The sequence below is a fragment of the Microtus ochrogaster genome, chromosome 5, assembly GCF_000317375.1.
Source record: "Microtus ochrogaster isolate Prairie Vole_2 chromosome 5, MicOch1.0, whole genome shotgun sequence".
NCBI classification, from domain to species: Eukaryota; Metazoa; Chordata; class Mammalia; order Rodentia; family Cricetidae; genus Microtus; species Microtus ochrogaster.
In genome coordinates, this window is record NC_022012.1 from 62,340,631 (window position 1) to 62,363,494 (window position 22,864).

General features: G+C 39.9%; 1 protein-coding gene across 4 annotated transcripts in view; it reads left to right on the forward strand.

Moving 5' to 3' along the window:
• The window catches only part of Mlip (muscular LMNA interacting protein), a 256,970-nt gene that overhangs the window by 13,709 nt on the left and 220,397 nt on the right, over positions 1-22,864 (forward strand). Inside the window, exon 2 of one of the 4 annotated variants that reach the window (XM_005347604.2) lies at positions 3,949-4,018. In XM_005347604.2, the coding sequence (XP_005347661.2) occupies positions 3,949-4,018 (70 nt within the window). Of the gene's footprint in view, positions 1-3,827; positions 4,019-11,168; positions 11,414-22,864 lie in introns of those variants that run through there. The other 3 variants (XM_013346338.1, XM_026778907.1, XM_013346340.1) reach the window with 3 other exon arrangements.

Here is a 22,864-nt window from a genome sequence, read left to right on the forward strand (position 1 = left end):
TTTAAAATTCACAATTTTCTAATGTGCCTAAAATTCATCAGAGTTTTCAGAGTTATCTCATTTTCAGTATCTGATTTCAGAATATTATATCACCCCGAAAAGAAATGCTGTAGCCATTAACTACCACTCACCATGGTGTCTAGATCACACATCTTCTCTGTTTCTACAGAATTACCAATTCTGAATTCTTAAGTAAGTCATATAGTAAGAGGCGTTTTGTGACTAGCTTTTTCACTTATTGTATTTTTCAGAGTTCTTCCATGTTGTTGTCTATATGAACATTCCATTCCCTGTTAGTATAGAATAATACTTTTCTGTATATTGTATAGCTGTACTACACCACTCTTGATTCACTTTCCTAGACTCTTCTGGGAAATGTCTGCTCAACTCTAACAGGGCATCAATGGCCAACCAAAGAAGTGATTTCACTCGTCTAGCTTGGTGAACCAGTAGCTTTAATTTGTGTTACTTACAGGAACATGGGGCAAAGGTTATATAGGATAGGATGTGTAGTAATAGTAGTGGCGGGGCTGAGTCCCCATTACCCCGGCCGCCTCCGGCTAGCTTTACCCGAAATAATTACACAGACACTATATTCATTTAATCACTGCTTGGCCATTTCTATCTAGCCTCTTCTAGGCTAACTCTCGCACCTGGACTAGCCCATTTCTAATCATCTGTGTGGCACCCCAAGGTGTGCTTACCGGGAAGATTCTAGCCTACGTCCATCCTGGGTCGGAGCTTCATCACGTGTGCCTCAGAGAGCAGAGCTCTCGCCTCTGCCCGCAGGAGTGGAGCATCTTGTCTCTCTCTGAGGCGTCTGCTCCCACGAGGAGAGCTGTTGAGTCTGACCTCACTTCCTCTTCCGCCCAGCATTCTGCTCCGTTCACTCCTCCCCCTACGTTCTAACCTATCAGGGCAAGCAGCTTCTTTATTTAATTAACCAATGGCCTTCCTCCATCAAGGATGGGCAATTTATGGGCACCTATGCCATCAAAGAAATCTCTGCACTCCTGTATTATTAGCAGCTCCTATATTCTTGGAGAGGAGAAGGACCTAATGCCTTTGGGATTGACTCTCTCTCTCTCTCTCTCTCTCTCTCTCTCTCTCTCTCTCTCTCTGCAATTAGATGAGAGCCCAGCTCTGTGTGGGCATAATTTTACGTAAGAAAATTTCTTGTCCCTGAATCATAGCTAAAGTGTGTTAAAACACATTTTTCGAAAATAGAATAAATGGTGGAAACCTAGAATCCTGTATGGCACCACTCACCCGGTCATGCCGAGGGTGAAACTGCTCAGAGAAGCTACAGTCCACAGTGGTTAGTGGAGAGCTTCGGTTGGAGCTCAGATGCCAGTTGCTGCTAGCTGTGTTGCTGTTGGCTTTGTCACTGTTGAAATAGGTTTAGTTGTTAGGAAGTCAAGAACAAATACCACTAGCTGCATGGTTTGAACAACAGAAATTTGTGCCTTCACCATTCTGCAGACTAGAAGTCTGAGATCAAAACCTCAGTGGAGTCAGTTCTAAAATATCTTTTCTTGAAGAAGCTATCTACCCATTGGGTTGAGTTTCACTTTGTTGTTCGTCTGTGGTGAACTGTGTCCCAATTTCCTTATAATGGACACCAAATAAACTGGATTAAGGTCCATCTTAATGACGTCATTTAATCTTATTTACCTACGCTGACATATTCTAGGGTGTCAGGGAGTCAGGACTTCAACATGTGAATTTGGAGGGGAATATAATGCAGCCCACAACAATGGTGTAATAATAATATCATCTTCCTCGATTCATTTCTAAGAATTTATTGAGATGTTATGTAGAAAATGTTAAAGAAATACATAAGGTACAATAAGTGTAAGACAGGGTGTTAATACCCGGGTTACTACAAGAAAATTCAGATCTTGATTATGTTGGTGACAGAAATCTAGGAATCTTTAAATTTTATATTACTAATTTTAAAGTACTGCTTGAGGGACCGAATATGGCGATGTCCACGGGGGCCTGGGAAAGCCGCTCATGTCCGCAAACAGAGCCATTTGTGGGTGTGTGCAGAGCCATCTCCGAGCCTTCCCTGAGCATCTATGGGCCTGTGGGGCTGAGGCCAAGAAGACCTGATGGAGGCACCTAGGAAGGGCCGTGGGCACAGCCGCCTTGTGCTCCTGGCACACAGGGAGAGCTTTGGGGACTGAAAGGTGTGGCTGGCAACATTCCTGGTGTTTTATGTTTCTTCTCAGCTTGAACCTTGGGCAGGGCAGGATTTGTTTACCAGCACAGTGTGAGGATCTGATTTCGATTAAGATGTAACAGAAACAGCAATGAAGATTATTTAATCATGAAAAATAATAAAAATAAAATAAAAACAAAGTACCGCTTGACTTGGGTGGCCCTATTGCCTTTTTGTCAGCCTTCCCTCCCAGTCGACTTTACACCACTAGGCCATGCTTTCCTGCCTCACGGCCATTGGTTTCTTCTTCGGGCATCCAGGGAGCATGCCGATCAGGACTTTCCTTTTGTGGTTGCTTCATGATGTCCCCCGCACCCCCGAAGGGATATTTTAGAAGTTCAATTCACATGCATTTTAAACAATTTGCCTCTGAATATATGAAACTCACAAGCTAATAATTTTTTAAGGCATCATGTTGTAACTTTTTAGGAAAGCAGCTAGCATGTGTGATTCTCTTCCTGGAACCAGAGTTGAGCCGAAAGGGAAAATTATTTCCCTAGTAATTCCAGTGTGGAGTTTCTGGATTGATCACTCTGAAGCAGAACCAGCTTCCTTCCTCCAGAATGCACCCCTCCTACTGTCCTCCCTTCCATCATGATGCAAAGTAAACTCTGGGGCAGCCTTGCCTAGCAACAGAGAGCCAAGAAGTCACTGACAGACAGTCTTCCAACCTATTTCCTCAAGTACCTTCTTCGTCAATGAAGGAAAAGCTAATTAAAAAAAAAATGAGTGACGGTAAAAAAACGTTGTTAAAATGGATGTTGAAACTGGATGGGGAGTAAGTAAGCTCCAGAGAGCCCATTTTTACTTACTCTGAAAGACACTTTTATTTTTGTAAATGCCATTCGCAAGTCTGTTTTGCTGCAAAGCATAGGAGTTATTTACTGCTAACGCATGCGATTAACTTTCTTTAAGGCATGTAATGTTTTCTGAAGGTCTCTGAAAACATTTGTCACATTGGATAAAATGCATTTTGCCTCCTCTGTCATAACTTTCTTCCCAGTGGAAGGGCTGAGATAAGAAGGGCCAGCACTGGCCTTTGTGAAGGGAAATACCAGCTTTATCTCATGGTATTTCCAAATGTAGTTTGTCAAGATTTCAGAGAAGGACCCTGGCAATACCACTTGACTTCCCACATCGTGTGTCTTTCCGCGTTTGAATGGTCATTTGCTCTTTCTCTCTAAACGGCATTCTCGTTGTTTCGTTTTATTTACAGAGGGAAGCACGCGTGTCTACACTTCTAGGATGAAAACTGGACTCTGAAAGGATTAACTTAGCCCAGCCATGTTTGTTCTATGACCATCACATTTGTCCTTTGAAATTGATTTATAAAGATGGGTTCTGGAGTATATTTTATTCTGTTGCAGTTGATGAAATCTGTGGCAAAACTGCCTGTTATGAGCATCTTTCTGTGTTCAGGGAAGCAAACTTGTCGGATATTCTCCTGCTGAAGGGTTGCTTTCATGTTTAGTGACATTTATCATTTATCTAGGGCCAGCTGCCTGACTTCTCTTCAGTGCTCTGTTTATGGGGTTTGAACATCTATAAATGGAAACACTAGCTAACCAGAAATTATCGCCAGGGCTTCTGATAGTGTCCCAGGCTCTTACAACGTGGAATGCCTGGCATTATCTAACATGCAAGCATGTCAAATCATTTTCTAGACCGAATCTGGACCACTCTCTCTTTCATTCTCTTTCTCCCCTTCTCTCTCATTCTTTCAGCATGGAATCTGAAAAGCATGAACAAGGAAACTCACTAAAGAAGAGCAAGAATTTAGAGGAGAAAGTGACGGTAAGATGCCCCGGGGATTCAGCAAACTCAAGTTTAAAATTGGCAGGGTGAAAGGGCAGCTGTCACAGATTAGAAACGTTGTTACCCTGTCTCAGTTTCCATTTTGAACTGGTCAATAATCTTGACATTAATGAGTCCTCTAGTTTTCCTGAAAATGATGCAATAAACTTCTACAGAAAGTTTCATTACTGGGAAATGGGCAAGCTTGATTTGAATGACATCTCCCTCCACTCTCAAAGCTGGAATCCTTTGCCCTGAGCCTTTACTGTGCTTGTTGATAAACAGAGTGATTGGTGTTCAGAGGCCAGTTTCCTGGGGGAATGTGGCAAATATTCACAAACAAGTGCTGTTGAATATTTCAATATCTTATGGCCTGAGTTTTATGCACGTAAGTTAAAGTTTACTCATTATAAAAATTTGGATCTCTTTCTTTTTGTGCTGTAGAAGCTATAAAAGCAGCATTACTTGGATGCTAAGCAATTAACTGTCAGTTAACTGTACCCACTTATACTTTTCCCCAGTATAACGTGCTACACTTGGTCCACCTACTGGGTTTAGGTGGGTAACTTTGCGTGCAAGCTTACCATGGTTACAAAGCAAATGTTAGAATCATGCATGCCTCATTTAACAGCAACAGAGAAGCTTAAAGTTAAGCCCTAAAGATTCTTATAAGGCCCTACTTGTGTGATCATATTGTTCTGGGTATCTGATGTTCAGGTTATATATTCTCACTGATGTTAAAATCTAAAAATGGAGAAAAATCGTGACTTGAATATTCCTAAAGAATTTGAAAATTTCAAGATCTTAAAAGTGTTTTAGATGAAATATAAATGTTCCTTAAAGGACTCAGATTGTCCTCAGTTTGAGTAATAATTGTGGACATTGTGTAGCATATAACGATTACAGAGTATTTTTCATTTTGACTTTATGGAAAGGTCAAATATTATAGAAATAGTTAGAGCTTTTGAGTCAGAAATATTTTCATGAAAATTCTTGTTATTTAACTTCCAAATGGAAAACCTTGGGATTTTGTTCACTCTTTCTGAACCCCAGTTAGCTTGCTTATAAGACAGGGTACAGTAATAAATAGTTTGAAGGGTTTGTGAAGATTAAAAGCTATAATGTGTATACAGGAAGTCTCTAGCATTACCCTGTTTTCACATTGGCTTGGCTTGACTTAGCTAAAAAACACTTACCCCAGACACACGCACACACCACACTTACACAGCACACACATACACACATACATACATGTACACACTTATATGTTATATACACACTCACAAACAAATTATAAAAAGAGACCACTGAAATTCATTTCAAAGCAGAAGGGAAATCCAGGTAGTGTAAGTGTAAATGCCGAGTGTTGTCACACCCCGATAAAAATATGTGACGTCAGGGCTGCTGTGAACTAGTGTCTGCTCTAACTCCGAGTTAGTTTTACAAATAAGCACAGTGGACTTGGGGCAAATGCACAAAGTGAAAATGATCTCTTATTATTTGACATGATTTGACGCATTAACGTTTCACTTGCTGGAAGGTCAGATATCTTGCATGCCCCACTCTACCTTGAAACCAACTATAAATCTAAAAGTGAGCAAAAAGTATCTCCTTAGAGGAAGCCGCTACCCCACAACTCATGAACATGACGGCTGCGGAGGCCTCAGGCTTGTCTCTGATTAATTTCCAGAAGACAGGAGGACAGTATGGCAGTGGAAGGGAGAGAAAGCACAGGAGAATTCAGCTTGTGGTGCAGAGACAACCCCCATGGAGGAAAGGAATGCACAAAAGCTAGTATCAGGGAAACATGACATGGACAGCATAGATGCCCATATATGTTAGCCACCTCTCAGATGCTGGGATCCTGATGGTACTGATATCAAGAAAAGACTAACTCATAGTTATTGTTTTCTGGATAAGAGAGCTGAGAAATGTATAATACATCTTAGAAGAAAATTAACCCAAACACAGTGAACATGCAGTTGCTTTGTGCCTATGCATCCAAACACATCTGTGGCTGGGCCACTGCTTTCTTTGTCACTGTCAACATAACTCAGTATATTTATTTAGCTTGCTGAAATAGTTTAAACATACTTTATGTGGAGTCAACTCTGCTCTGAAAATTATTCACTATGTTTATTTTAAATAGTAATATTTCTTAAATTATGTTTTTTAAAGGAGAGTATATTTTGCTACCCAAACACTTTAATATGTGTTCTTTATAATAGTCTCATCTGCACCTTGCTTAAAGTTGCATTTCTCTGGACTTTAATGAACAATGTTGTAATATGCATCATGCCATGAAGCAGCACACACAGCCTCATTTATTAAATTTAAGTTAATATCTGTATAAATAAATAAGAAAATCAACAGCCTGCAGCATCTTGAAAAGCATCAATTTTTCCTACTAGAGACAGACAGAACTGAAGTGGTGGTTCTAGCTATATGCTATCCTGTGGTGAAGGAATTAAATTTCCACTATTTTTTTTTGTGTGTGTGCATGTGTGTATATGCATGATCACATGCTCACATGTGTGTGGATGCACATGTACTTGTGTTTTTATGAAACTGGAGGGCCAAAGCTGCTGTTGAATCTGTTTCTGAGACTTTACTTACTGAGGTAGAATCTCTAGCTAAGCCTGGAATTTGCTGACTCTGGTTGATCTGGTTAACCAGTCTGCTCTAGGGATCCCTTGTTATTGCCCCTGCAAGTATTGAGATTATAGGCAGGGGCCAAACCTGTCTGGCTTTGGTGCAGGTGCTGGGTATCCGAACTTCAATCATTACATCAGCCTGGCCACCCTTTAATCCACTGAATTATATATATGGTTCAATATGCTTCTAAATGTTGATTATTGCTTTTGCCCTGAATTTATTGATGTTTGGTCACTAAAAGTAAAGATTTCTGGGAGCTATGTTCTTTTCTTTCAAAATTTTCAAAGATCTCTAAATTTGTCAGTGCTGAGTGAAGTCGCTCATAATCAGGTGGATATCATATCAAACTGTCCAACATCGTAGTGAAAAATCAGTTCTCATGGATTTCTAGGTACCTTCCCAGCCCTTGAGAGATGAGCTATGTAGCATGCTAATGTCTCAGTCATTGAACCTGCAAAGCCAGATTACACTAAAGCTAAGGCTTGTGGACTATGGTATGGGTTGCAGGGCGGTATTTTTGACATCTTTCAGCATGGTCATTTCCACTACCACAGATGTTAGTGGTTAACAAATTTTTGTTTTCTTGTCCTGTGCATCCTTAACTGTGTTCCTAGGAACTGAATTTTTTTTTTACTTCCTCCAAAAATGGTTCTGGCTGTTCTCAGAACATTCAGAAAACTCTAGGGAATGTACTTTTGAGACTTCTATTGTATTTAACATACATTGTGGGATACACTGGAGCTTGACTTAGAGTTTCTTAAGTTCATGGATGAGTGTGACATGCTTTAACATGCTTGTAGAGGCAGCTGAGGAACCATGTGCTCTGGAATATAATAAGATCATGTATGTTAGCATGCAAGTTAGTCTTTTGATTTTTATGTATTACTTTATACATAACTTGCATCTTACATGACAGTAACTTCCAGCTAGGTGCCACCCAAATCTATAAAATGAAGTAAATTTTGGAGTAGTTTAAAAACAAGCGTTAATTTTTATTTAGTATGTTTTAATAAATAAGTATAACCAATGCAAAATATCCTGGCTGTTTTTTACAATACCTCTTATTTAGACTAAAGTGCACCAGCAAAGAGGTTACTCACATTTATAGTAAATGAAATCTTGAAATGAAAAGAAACTATTCATACATGAACATAGAAAAAATAATCATGCACCTTAGGGCATTTTAACGTAATGTGGTTTAAGAGATGATAAAAACCAACTAAATATCATGCATAAATCCAGTAATCCCTATTGTGTTATTGTGAAGTGTCTCAAAACATAATCTCATTGTCTCAAGTATTGAAAGTTCAATGATATCATAAAATAATAACAAGAGAGTGTCTGCTTTAATCATTTTATATTGAAACTTGTTAGATGCAGAGCGAGATTGTAGGCAATTTTGGGGTGTTGTAAATATTGCTTCCTTAAGGAAAAGGAGCCCTCTAGGTGGCAAATAAGGCATCTGATGATTAGAATTCTAAGAGGAAATATGACATAACAAGATGAAAACTTAAATTTTACTTTTCATGTTTAATGCTTGACTTATTTTGAATTTCAATAATGGCTTATCCAACAACATATAATTATCCCATAATATTTTTGAGTATAGAGAGAAGTTCATTTTGATTAGTTTTGAATACAGTGAAAATAAACAAAATTAAAATATTAATAATTGTCGTAAAATGTAAAGGATTGTGCTTTTAAAATTCTGTGATAACCTAGAAAAATTTAGCTCTGTAAGTAAAAGTCATAGTTCCATCAATAGAAAGAAAATTAGTTACTCTCAAAGAACAAATTTGTTAGCAAAAAGAAAAGTATAGGATTAATACTTTTGTTATAATTCCTGATGTCATTGCGTTTTGTTGGGTATATCGCACAGGTATAAATGTTCCCAGGAAAAGGGATTTCAAATCAGTATGTGGTTCTGAATGGCTATCTTGAATGAGGCAGAGAGAATGTGAAAAAGGCTCTGTCTTTAAGACAATTAGTAAGCTTTAATTATTTTAAATGGATTATGAATAATGAGCATAGATTTCAGTAGCTTGGAAGTATTCTAAGCATACACAGCACAGACATTCCAATTTCTTTCTTTTTTTTTTTTATTTTTTGAGACAGGGTTTCTCCGTAGCTTTTTTGGTTCCTGTCCTGGAACTAGCTCTTGTAGACCAGGCTGGCCTTGAACTCACAGAGATGCCCTGCCTCTGCCTCCCGAGTGCTGGGATTAAAGGCGTGCGCCACCACTGCCCGGCTCCAATTTCTTATATGGATTTGTGGTAGCAAGTCCATAATTACTCGTCAAAACAATGGGGCAATTATAGAGTGTTTCATGCAGTAGCATATTTCCCCATAATATTTACTTATTTGTTTTTCTTTTTAACCATGTCTTGTTAGAGTTAATTGGCATCAAGTATTCAATATTGAAGACAGGTGATGAAAAGTTTTTGCTGTTATTTTTTGTTGTATTACCTGTTAAGTATGCACAAATGCGTCTGATTTATGCAGTATTCCTTACAGGAGAATTTCTATAATGAAAGAGTGGTAAGTTTCTGAATGTAAGGTGGCACAATTATTGGATTTTAATAACAAGTTAATTTTGGTGGTGGTCAACATACAGGAAACATAAAAGCTTTTCTATTTATTGGTATGGGCTTACTTGTGTTGGAAACCTTATTTCATTCATTTCTTCACTACTCAACGTGAACGAATGATTCCTGCTGTGCCATGTGCTGGAATTTCACTGACAAAATTGCCTTGCGTGGCCGGCCGTTCTGTCTGATCACTTACTGAGTGTGAATTACTTTATACCTACACCTCAATTCCCTTATGCTATTGCTAGCGCTCTCTCAGTCTCTCTCTGTCTCTGTCTGTCTCTGTGTCTGTTTCTGTCTGCTTGTCTGTCTGTCTGTCTGTCTGTCTCTCTCTCTCTCTCTCTCTGTGTTTGTGTTGTGGGCAATGGTGGGCATTCCAGCATGATTAACATGTGGTTACCTACTGCGCATTCAACTCTTCCACTTGGCACACCTTTCAATTATTAGTGTATCTTTTATTTATTGGCCCCTTTTCTCCGAAGAGTGCCAGCAGTCTATAATAAGTCTATATCCAAAGTACTCTTTGGAAATATTTGTTTTCAATACCCAGGTAGGCAAAATGCTCCAGAGAGTTCCTCAGTCCTTCCTGAGCCAGAGTGATCACAGAGAAGCTTCAGGGCAGGTTTCTCTGGGATTTTGGACTCTCGGTTACTTCTGAATCTTAAGGAATGATGTGACTAGCTTATTTATTGTTATTTAGTAATTTATTTAGCTTTATTTCTCAGGAAAACAAAACCTCTCTGAGAATCCACTGAAGACGTTGTAGGATTGTGCCTTCTGTGTCACTGGTTAAGACAGTTTTCTGAAGAACCAGGGCTTCCCATCTCTCTTCTGAGCAGTCAGGGAATCCTGGCTTTCCCCCAGGTGACAAGGTACAGTGGCACACAGTTTGGAAAAACTGAGAGTTGTGTTTTTCCACACATTTCTTTTTTGTAAGAACAATCCTAACCTGATGTATTTCTAGCCCCTTCTCTTTTAAAGACAGTGACAAATAAATAATAAATCACCTTGAAGACTGCATGACCACTAAGTAAACAAGAGAGGGTGGTGACGTACTGTGAAGGCCAGGAGAACTGAAGTCCTACTGTGCACCCGTAAAGGAAAGGGAGACTGGAAAACGATGAACCCATGAACCTGATGTTGTGGTCCCACCCGTTCCTGTCTATAAAAACCCACATTTAGGCCTGCATGTGACCCTGGGGTGCATATGTGTTGAGGGCGGTGAGGGCTTTTAAGTGGCGGCAGACACGGTTTCCTCAAGGAGCCCAGCATTAGAAAAAAAAAAAAATATGTGTTTTTGTGATCTTTGACAAAGCATTTAACCTTTGGCTTCCTCATCTACAAAGTGAGTGGTTGGACTGGTTTTTCTAATGTTGAACTGTGTAGTATTTCATGTGTGTGAAAAACGTCCTCTGACTGGGGACTCAGTAAATCCCTTGCAAATATAAGCGATCCTGAGAAAGTTTATTTTTTTTTATATGTAAAATGTGTTGGTAGAAGTTATTGCTATTAGATGAAGTTCTTTTAAAGTATGGAATTTGAACTTCAGTACTCATGTATGAAAGCTGAGTATTTTTGCTTTTTTATTTTTAACTGAGAAACAATAACGATTCAGGAATTTGATCATGGGAGAACATTGTGGAATAAGTGAAGAGAAGAAAATTTAGGAATCTTGATATTTGTACAGGAAGTGTAGTATTTTCTCATAATAAACATTGTGGTTTTATCGGTAATGAAAACTGAGCACCTATAGATACCTGTTTTAAATATCATTTCCAAAATGGCCCCTTCCGCTGTGACTCATTCTGTTTTGTAGTTTCTGCCGCCCCTGCAGAGCACCTGACACAGATATCTCAGCTCGCTCTCTCGCTGCTTTAATTTTAGCCCCTCTGCATCACAGCAGGTTCAGAAAAAGAAGAAAAAAAAAAAAACGTAGAAAACGTAGGAGCTCAAGAGAGCTGAAATCCTGGCCAGTGTTCCGCGTTCCTTTTTCACCCCCGTTGACAAAAGCGAGGGTTGGGGACTATTTGAACCAGGGCGAGTTAAGAAACTGATGAGGATCCAGATTTCTGCTTTCTGGTTCAAATCCAGTTCTTGAAGCCATCCAGCCTTTTGAGAAGCACTGCTAATTAAAGCAGTGTCTGCTGATAATGTAAGTCCGGGATGGGCTGTTTGAATGGCTCTTTTGATGTAGCTGTGTGTGAGAGCGAATACAGAAGCAAGACGCATGGATTGCAGGCTGTTAATTCGGCTTTCAAAGCGACATTTAGAGCACACAGTTTGGGGCGGGGGATACGTTGCAAGTCTTCACCGTGGGAATTACAACTGTGTATAAGTTCAGCCCCAAGCACGATTCCCCATAGGGGCTGGGGATGAGGAATAGATTATCGCCGGAGTGGAATTACATTGCTACATGACCTTCATGGAAACAAGATGATTTTCCAGAGACTTTCTGGAAGATAGCTGTGGTTTAATTGCTGGCCTGTTGCAAATACTTTCTACCTAAACATTTCCCAAGGCTCCTTTCCTGAGCTTTCTGAGTTAATGGGCGTTTCTTTGCATGGGTAGCCTCTGAGGGAAATCCTCCCCCCTCCCCAACTTGTTCTCCAAAATAGGCCTTGTGCCTTTGTAAATATCAGGGTACAGCGATCTAGGGATCATGATTTTAAGTACAAACTTGATAACCTTCATCTTAGAAGATCAGAGAGCCAGTAGGATTGCTTTTCAAGCCTGTTATAATTTCTCCGGGGACATCATGTCATAGTGTGAGACTGAAGGCAGAAAATGTCAGCATGAATTAACAAGCTTATTGCAGAGAGTAGGGTTCTCTTTAGCCTGTGGGAAGTGAAATGAAATCTTTACCATTCTGACTTTAAAAAAATTTTTTTTTTCAGTGTGAGCTCAGCTTCTCAGCTGGGAATTCCTGCAATTTTTTTTCAGGCTGTCTGCTCTGCTCCCCTGTAGGTACATCCATCTATCCACGCATCCATCCATCCACCTATCCATCCATCCATATTCATCCATATCCACCCATCCACCCATCCATCCTTATGCATTCATTCATTCATACAACTGGGGAGTCTGTAGTCTATTTCATTCCTTACTACTTCTACTACTGATCTGAGGTGCAGAATGAGGCACTCCCCGCAGACTTCCGCAGAGCTCTTGTCTAACTTTAGCATCATAGTGGAGGCTCTGTGGAATTTTCTTTCCCTGACTGTGGCACCCTCAGGGTTTATAAGGCACCCACTAGGATCCTTTTCTTCAGCTCAGCTTCATCCCACAGCTCACGTGAATTTCCTTTCCCCCAGAAAATTACAGCATGCTTTTTTATACTCATTCTCTTCTCCTGCCAAGTCTCTTGGCTGTGAGTTTGATTTTAAAACTTCCTTTGAGTGGCCAAGAGATATCTACTTCATCGATCAGATGTCTTGGACCAGAAATTCTTTGATTATTTTTTTTTAAAATTGTGTGTGTGTGTGTGTGTGTGTGTGTGTGTGTGTATACACGTGAGTGCATGCAGGTGCCTGCAGAGGCCAGAAGAGGGTATCAGTTCCCCTGAATCTGGAGATAGTAGCAGTTTGAGTCCTTCTGGTATAGGCACCGTAAATGAAACTCAGGTCCTCTGCAAGAGCAGCACATGCGCTTAACCACCGAGTCATCTTCCTACCTGCCCGAATTCATTTTCAAAGCTTTTTCTCAATGTTTTGTTCATGTTGAATATTCTTTGCAATCCATAGGTGATTGTTTCATGGCATTTAAAAAATTCTAAGTTTGGATTTTTGTTTTTTTCTTGAGGTAGGATATTGATATGTTGCTCACTTTGGCCTAGAACTCCTTGTATATCCCAGGCTGGCTTTGACTCCCACATCCTCCTTTTTTAGCCACCTGACTGCTAAGATTAAAGTGTATGTTACTAGGTTGTATAATATTATTATTCTGTATCAGGAGATGATATAGTCAGAATGTGTCCTCTTCAATTAATATGTTGAAACTAGTCAATGTGGGGCTCTTGAGTACTGGTATGCTTTTGGGTTGAGGATAATTAAGTTATGTGGTTGCAGACCTAATGAGTGAGACTAGGATCTTGCTCTTCTCTGTGTGAGGACAGAGCAAATGTTCTTTTTTTTTTTTTTTGCCATTTCTTCATTCCTCTATGTGAGGACACATGCAGTCACCATCTCTACTAAAAAATAAAGCCAAGACGTTTCCAGACATCAATCACTCAGTGCCTTGACCTTGAACTCCAAACCTCAGGACTGTGAGAAAGCAAACTTCGATTCTTTACAAATGATTTAGACTTAGGTTCTTGGCCAAGCAGCACACATGGACCTTGGTGCTCACAGCACTCTGTGAAACCATTGTGTCAACTATGGCTTGCCAAAATACGTAGATCTTAATAATTTAAACTCGACTTTCATGTCTTGGGTTGACTTCCCTATTTCATCATCTCTTTGTCATCTTCAAGTTGCTCGACTGTAGAATTTTTAGCTATTCTCTAAATTCTTTGGAAGTTATTCCACGCCTTTTCATTAGGTGCTGTTTCTATGGGATCTCGGCTTTTTTGGTGGTGAAATATTATTATTATTATGATTTTTTATTTCTGAGTTGGGATTTGTACACCCAGAGCTACTGTCAGTTGATAGCTTCTGGGAGATGGATAGTCGCTTTTTAAAAGGGTGTAATCTCTGGTGGGTAGATTACCCTCGAGTGAAGGCACACACCCAAGGGTATAGGAACAGCATAAACTGTAGCTGATATGTTAAGAAAAAAATGAGATCACAAGTTGGACAAGTGGGGAAAGGGATGGATCTGGGAGTTTTGGGGAAAGAGGTGGGAATGACCAAAATGCATTATATATATACTTGATTGCAATAATGCTTATGCAATATTGTTCATAAAAATAATAAGCACAGTAGAAAATTGCTGATCCACAATGCCACTACCTAAGGGAATTTAGAAGCATGGGTGTATTAGACCTTGTTTTTTTTTATTATTTTGATAGAAAATACAGCTTTTATTCAAAGTAGAAGCATCATAGATCAGCCATGTCACAGATATTAACATGCAAATCCATTAATGTATTTGTTCAGGAAATTCCTATTTGCCAAACTCTACAATTTTTTCTTCCTCTTTTCTTTTTATTTATTTTTTTTATCTCATATAGTACATCCTGACTGCAATTTCCCTTCCTGCCTCTCCTCCCAGTTTCTGCTCACATCCCCTCACCCCAAGATCCACTGTACCTCCATTTCCCTCCAGAAAAGAACAGGACTCCTAAGGATATCAGCTGAACATGGCACAGCAAGATGTAATAAGACTAGGCGCCAACTCTCTTATCAAGGTTGGATGAGACAATTTGGTAGAAGGAAGTATTCCAAGAGCAGGCAAAGGAGTCAGAGACATTCCTAGGTCTATTGTTAGGAGTCCCACAAAAAAAAATCCGAAGCTACACAATCATAATATATATGTAGAGGTCCTAGATTAGACTCATATAGGTCCCCTGATTGTCACTTCAGTCTCTGTGAGCCCCCATGAGCCCTGCTTAGTTGCTTCTGTGGGCAGTGTTCTGGTGTCCTTATCTCCTCTGGTTTCTATAATCTTAAAGGTTGATATAAGGATAATTCAGTGGGATAAGTTTTATTTTTTCACTTTTACTGACGTTTCAAAGAGCTGAGAATGATTCTTTTTGGTAATAAGCTCATATTTTTATGACTGTGCTGATTGATAAAAGTGTATCAGAAGGGATTTCAAGGCCACCCGAGACTTGGTGCTGTATTCATCTGACAGCAGGTCTATAGAAGCCTTGAGTGCATTTGTGCTGTGCCTTTTTAAGGTTGGCCACCTGGAGACTGCAAGCTCCTCAAGGTCAGGGAGCTTATGTTCTTGATCCTTTATCATCCAGGTGAATGTGGAACGGTACTCTTAAAACTTCGAGCTGCATGGCTTTGTATATGCCTAAGTGCATGTGTGGACATGCGTGTGTATTAGATTATATATAATTTGATACATTGTGGAGACCCCAAACTAAGCCTAAATCACATTCTCAAGCTTTAGTCACATGTGAAAAGCTGGTGGTTTGACACATTTCAAGGACAGTTTTCAAAGGATGTTGAGGAGTCTCAGACAGAGACATACCTAGGATTTTGTTCACGAAAAGTAATAATCCACAAGTATGACAGTTGCCTTCTCATTCTGGCTGATTTCCAACTCAGCCTCTTGAGTTGTATTTCACAGAATCTTCATACGATACGAAGAGCCAGAATCCAAGTATGCTTGATGCTGTGGTGTGGTGGAGCCCTCGGCACCCTTGTGGGATTGATGGCAGCAACTGGGATGTTGGCAGCATTGTGGGCTATTAGCATTGGCAGTAGCACCGCCAGAGAGTTATGTGAAAGCGACCCAGCATATGACAAGAGGGACAGAGCAGTTTCTACTTGTTTGCCAGTACCCCTGATCAAAGAACAATGAAGTAAAGAGACTGTGAGACTTTCTCTTAGTGTGTAAAAGTATCACCAGAGATATTTTTTTATGCCTTTCATATATAGTATTTAAAATTTTTAATTTGTTTTTTGACTGCGTCATATACATATATAATACATTTTGGTTGTATTCATCCTTCTTCCCTCTCTTGTGCTACTCCTCCCTCCATCATACTCCTTCCTCCTACCGAGTCTCAATCCCATTTTCATAATGATGATGATGATGATGGTGATGCTGATGACGATTGCTTTGAGTCCCACTGGGTTTAACCAGGTCTACTCGTGTGGGCATAAATGCGATGCTCTCTGCTGGAGTACCAGTAAGTCACCTGCTGCTATATCATTCGAGAAAATGACTTCCTCTTCTTCAGGAGCCCTTGACTGCCATTTGCTCCTCTCTGTGTAGGAACACCCATGAGTTCCCCTCTCTACCCATAACTGAAAGTTTATAGGCTCATTCTTGTATAGTCCCTATGGAGTCATCCATGGTTTTGATTTCATATCTCCCATGGCCATGTCATACCTGTATGACAACATTTTATTGCGCTACTCTTTATTCAGTTCTTAGATCTTTTCTGTTCCCTCTTTGTTGTTGGAGGCTGCTCATTCATTCCTGGCCACTTAGACCCCATAGAATCCCTCAGAAACTATATTATTTGCAATACTCTTTGGCCAATAGCTTAAATGTATTTCTGGCTAACCCTTAAATCTTAAATTAACCAATTTCTATTAACTGTGTATTGTCACATGGATGTGGCTTACCAGGTAAAGTTCCATCTGGTGTCTGTCTTGGTGGCAGTTACATGGCATCTCTTTGACTTTGTCTACTCTTTCTATATATCTCTTCCAGCCTGGCTTTACTCTGTTAAGCCATTGGCCAAAAGCAGCTTCTTTATTAGCCAATGGCAATAAAACATATTCACAGCATACATCACCTCCCACATCACCCCTTGTGCAGTGTTCCTCAAACTTTGCACAGAATAATGAGAGTACCCTCATCAGTGCTGAACATTCAACAGCCACTTATTTTCAGCTCCTTGGCCACCTCAAATCTAAGCATTAATTATTGCTCACTGAAAAGGGACATTTTTAAAACTACAGCAAGGACAGCACCAGTCTGTGGGTATAAACATAGACATTTAAGAGGCTGTTTGACAACATGTTTCATCATCAAAATAAAAATCACAGACTCACCACGCCTCATGCCTAGGGCCTCTCTAGCCTAGGACTTTGATCTAGTTCACAGTACCAGGCATGAACTCCCTTCTAAAGGAACAGGGCTCAAGAATGATTAGAAATCAATTTGGTACCCCCGTCAATAGCTGCAGTACTGTTGTACAACTTAGCACCTCTTGCTTTGTAGATGACATTGTAACATGCAAGGTTGAAAGCTAGGGAAGACTGCTGCTCACTGGTCCCCTCCTCCAACTTCCTGCAGAGCAACTTCTGGCACCATGGAAGCTTGCCAGTAGGAAGGAAGCTTCTAGTCCAGTCTCGGCTTGGTTTCTTTGTATTCTCCAGCCAAGTTGTGTGGTATCTTCAACATGAGGCTATTACCACCCTGTTTTAGGGGCAGCCAATGGCAGTGGCCATCATCTGTATAGTTTTGGAGGTCACTGTGTCCTTCTTGGTCAACAAGGCCTAGGAAGATGTCCCACTGCTGGCTCTGGGAGTTTTATTTAATAACCCTTAGCTTCTGGGATTAGCATTATTCACTTGTACATGGGCCTTTACATTCAAAGAAGTATTTTTAACTATGTGTCTCTGTGTTTCTATGTTTATATAGTGTGTGCGTCTGTATAGAGGCCAGAAGAAGGCATCCATTCTCCCTTTTATAAGATTTACAATCTTTTGGGTACATTCCCAGCTATGTCATAAAATAGTTCTATTTTTTGGTAGTGCCTTTCTTCTCTCCCTCTTTTTCTCCCTCCCTCTCTCCCTTCTTTTTTCATTTCTTTGTTCTTTTTAAAAACAAAATATTCATATTAATTTCCAAAGTGTCTATATCATTTTGCACTCCCATCAACAGTGTACAAAGGTCCCTCCTTACTCACACCAAAGCCAGCATTTGTTGTCATTTGTAACCTTCATGATGGACATTATGGCTGGAGAGAGAGGGAATCTTAAGTAATTTTAATCCATAATCTTAATCCATAGTAGCTAAGGATTATGAACACTTTAAAAGTGCTTCTTAGCTACTTGAAACTCTTCTTTTGGGCACAGTCTGTTCCATTCTATATTACATTTCTTAAGTAAGTGGTTTGTTTCTTTGATGCTTAGCTTCTCGAGTCCTCTGTAAACTCTAGGGCCTCCAGTGGATAGCTGGCAGAGCTTGCTGGCCGTCCTCTTGGCCAACTCTTATGATTGAGAGTTTCCTTTGGTGCACAGAAGCTTTTTATCTTGTGAGATTCCATTTGTCAATCATTGGCCCTATTTCTTGTGCTACCAGAGTCCTATTTAGAAAGTTCTTGCCTGTGTGTTGAAGGAAACTCCCTTATTTTTCCTCTAGCAATTTTAAGGTGGTTGGTTTTATATCGAGGTCCTTGACCTATTTGGTGTTGAGTTTGTACAGTAAGAGGTAAGAATCTAGTTTTGGGGCTGGAAATGATGTCTCAATAGTAAAGAACATGTACTGCTCATACAGAGGACCTGAGTTTATTTCCCAGTCTCGTGACCAACAATTGGTGTAACTCAGGTCATCTATAGATCCAGTGCCTCTGGCCTCCATGAGCTCTTATACCCATATTTACATACACATAATTAAAAATAAAATTAATCTTAAAGAAAAAGAATCTAGTTTCATTCTACATGATGATGTCCAGTTTTCCAGATATCATTTATTGATATTATCTTTTTTCTAGTATGCGTCTTATCATCTTCGTTAAAAATCAGGCGGTCACTAGGTGGTAGTGCACATGCCTTTAATCCCAGCACTCGAGAGGCAGAGACAGGTGGATTTCTCTGAGTTCAAGGCCAGCCTGGACTGCAAGAGCTAGTTCTAGGACAGGTCTCAAAGCTACAGAGAAACCCTGTCTCAAAAAACAAAACAAAACAAAACAAAACAAAACAAAACAAAACACCAAATGGTCATAGTTGCATGGACTTATATTTGGTTCTCTTTTTTATTCATTCAACTCTGTGTCTGCTTTAATTCTAGTGCTGTGCTGTTGTTATTACTATGACTAGGTAGTATAATTTGAGATAAGATGTTGTGATAATGCCCATAGTATTCCTTTCACTCTAGGTTGTTCTGGCTATGCTTGGGATTTTGTGTTTCCATATATAGTTCTGGATAGTCTATGTCTGTTAAGAATGGCCTTGGAACTTTGCTTGGGTTCATTGAATTTGAAGATTGCTTTTGGTGAGATAGCTGTTTTAATGGTTTTTCCATACCATGGAAATGAGACATCATCTCATCTTCTTGTATTTTCCTCAAATTCATTCTTCAGTATTTTAAGGTTTTTTTTTTTTTTTTTTGGAAGAAGTCTTTCATCTCATTGATTGTACTTATTCCTAAGTATTTCATTTTATTTATTTGTTGTGAATGGGCTTATTTTTCTAATTTCTTTCTTGGCTTGTTTGTCACTGGTATATAGGAAGACTACCCAATCTTTTTATTAATTTTTATTCATTTATTTTACACATAACCACAGTTTTTCTCCCTCCTTCCTTCCCATTCCCTTCTCCAACCTCTCTTTTACCCCCTCCCCTCTCCTCCTTCATCTCCATTCCAAAAGGGGTAGGCCTCCCCTGGGAGTCAACAAAACATGGCATATCAAGTGAGGTCAGAGGAAGCTCTTCCCCCTGCATCAAGGTTGGGTCAGGCAACCCAGCTTGGGGATTGAATTCCCCAAAGCCAGCTCAAACATCAGGGACTGGTCCTGATTCCACTGCTAGAAGTCCTACAAACAGGTCAAGCTACACAACTGTCACACGCATGCAGAGGGACTAGGTAGGTCCTATGGAGGCTCCCTAGCTGTTGGTCCAGAGTTGTTGAGCTCCCATGAGCTCAGGTCAGCTATTTCCGTGGATTTCCCTGTCATGACCTTGACCCCACTGGCTCATACAATCCTTCCCCTCTTTCCTAGAAAGACTAGTGACTTTTTTCTGTGTTGACTTTTTTATTTAAAACATTTTTTAATAAAAATTTTACATACCAATCCCAGTTCCCAGTCTCTCCCCACCTCCCACTTCCCCCACATTTCTCCTATCCCACTCCCCATCCAGTCCTTGGAGAGAGGGTAAGGCTCCCCATGGGGAGTCAACAAAGCCTGGCACATCACTTTGAGGCAGGATCAAGCCCTCTTCCTGCCCTCCATCTAGGCTGAGCAAGGTATCCCTTTGTAGAGAATGGGCTCCAAGAAAGTCAGTTCATGTAGTAGGGATAAATCCTGATCCCACTGCCAGTGGTGGCACAGACTGCCCAAGCCATACAACTGTTATTCACATTCAGAGAGCTAGTTTGGTTTTATGCAGGTTTCTGCACTGTAATTCTAGAGCCAGTGAGCTCCCACTAGCTCAGGTCAGCCATTTCTGCATGTTTCCTCATCATGGTCTTGACCCCTTTGCTCATATAATGTCTCCCCGCTTTCTTCCACTGGACTCTTGAAGCCCAGTCAAGTGCTTAGCTGTGGGTCTGTTTCCATCAGCTGTTGGATGTAAGTTCTATGAGGACAATTAAGGTAGTCATCAATCTGATTACAGGGGAAGGCCAGTTCAGGTACCCTCTCCACTATTGCTTAGGGTCTTAGCTGGGGTGTAGATTCCTGGGAATTTCCCTAGTGCCAGGATTCTTGCTAGCCCCACAATATTTCCCTCAATCAAGATATCTCTTTCCTTGCTCTTCCTCTCTGTCCTTCCCCCATCCCAACCATCCTGTTCCTCATATTCTCTTTCCCAGTTCTCCCCCCCACCCCCCGCCAACACACTCCGAATTTAATCAGGAGATCTTTTCTGTTTCCTCCTCTCAAGGGGATTCATGTAGGTCTCTCTTCGGGTTCTCCTTGTTACCTAGCATCTCTGTGGTCATGGACTATCGTCTCGTTACCCTTTACTTTATGTCCAATATTCACTTATTAGTGATTACATAGCATGTTTGTCTTTCTGGGTCTGGGTTATCTGGCTCAGGATGTTCTTTTTTTTTTTTTTCTAATTCCATTTATTTTCCTAAAAATTACAAGATGTCATTGTTCTTTATCATTGAGTAGTACTCCATTGTATAAATGTACCCTATATTTTTAATTCATTCTTCGGTTATAGGGCCTCTAGGTTGTTTCCAGTTTCTGGCTATTATGAGTAATGTTGCTATGAACATAGTTGAGCAAGCGTCCTTATTGTATGATTGTGCATCCTTTGGGTATATTCCCAAAAGTGGTATTGCTGTGTCCTGAGGTAGACTGATTCCGAATTTTCTGAGAAATTGCCATACTGATTTCCAAAGTGGCTGTACAAGTTTATACTCCCACCAGCAATGGAGGAGTCTTCTCCTTACTCTGTATCCTTTGATCTTCTTCTACTCTAGCTAGAACTTCAAGAACTATACTGAGTAGATACAGAGAGAGTGGACAACCTTGTCTTGTTCCTGATTTTAGTGGAATCACTTTGAGCTTCTGTCCATTTACTTTGATGTTGATTGTTGGCTTGTTATATATTGCTTTATTTTATCCCTTCTCTACCCAAGACTTCTATCATGGAGGAAGTTGGATTTTGTCGAAGGCTTTTTCAGCACCTAATGAGATAATCATGTGTTTTTTTTCCTTTCAGTTTATTTATATGGTGATTACATTGACAGATTTTTTTTTTATATGTTGAACCATCCCTGTATCTTTGTGATGAAGCCAACTTGATCATGGTGGATTATTCTTTTGATGTGTTCTTGGAGTCAGTTCGCTGGTATTTTGTTGAATACTTTTGCATCAGTGTTCATGAGGGAAATTGGTCTGTAATTCTCTTTCTTAGTTGAGTCTTTGTGTGGTTTGGGTATTAGGGTAACTGTAGCCTTGTAAAAAGAGTTTGGCAATGTTGCTTCTGTTTCTATTGTGTAGAACAATTTAAGGAGTATTAGTATTAACTTTTCTTTGAAGTTCTGATAGAATTCTGTGCTGAAACCATTCAGCCCTGGGCTTTATTAGGTTGGGAGACTTTTGATGACTTCTGCTATTTCCTTAGGGTTTTTAGGTCTGTTTAAATTGTTTATCTGGTCTTGATTTAATTTTGGTTTATGGTATGTATCCAGAAAGTTGTCTGTTTCTTTTAGATTTTACAAATTTATGGAGTACCGGCTTTTGAAGTATGACCTAATGATTCTCTGGATTTCCTCAGTGCATGTTGTTTTGTCTCCCTTTTCATTTCTGCTTTTGTTAATTTGGATATTTTTTTCTCTGCCTTTTGATTAGTTTGCATAAGGATTCATCTAACTAATTTTCTGTAAGAACCAAATCTTTGTTTCATTGATTCTTTGTATTGCTTTCTTTGTTCCTATTTTATTGATTTCAGCCCTCAATTTGATTATTTCCTGTCATCTACTCCTCCTGGGTGTGTCTGCTTCTTTTTGTTGTAGAGCTGACAAATGTGTTGTTGAGTCACTAACACGAGTGAAATTTCTCCATTTTCTTTAAGTAGGTACTTAGTGCTCTGAGCTTTCCTCTTAGCACTGCTTTCATAGTGTCCCATAGGTTTGGATATGTTGTGCCCTCATTTTCATTGAATTCTAGGAAGTCTTTAATTTCTTTCTTTCTTTCTTCCTCGACCTGGGGTGATTCAATTGAGCCTTGTTCAATTTCTATGAGTTTGTAGACTTTTTGTAATTAGTGTTGTTGTTAAATTCTAACTTTAAGCCATGGTGATCTGATAAAACACAGGGGTTTAGGGGTGGAGAGATGGCTCAAATGGCCAAAAGACACTAAAGGTCATGCTCAACTTTCTTAGTGATCAGGGAAATGCAAATCAAGACAACTTTAAGATACCATCTTACACTTGTCAGAATGGCGAAAATAAAAAACACCAATTATAGCCTTTGCTGGTGAGGTTGTGGAGAAAAAGGTACACTCATCCATTGCTGGTGGGAATGCAAACTTGTGCAACCACTCTGGAAAGCAGTGTGGCGGTTTCTCAGGAAATTC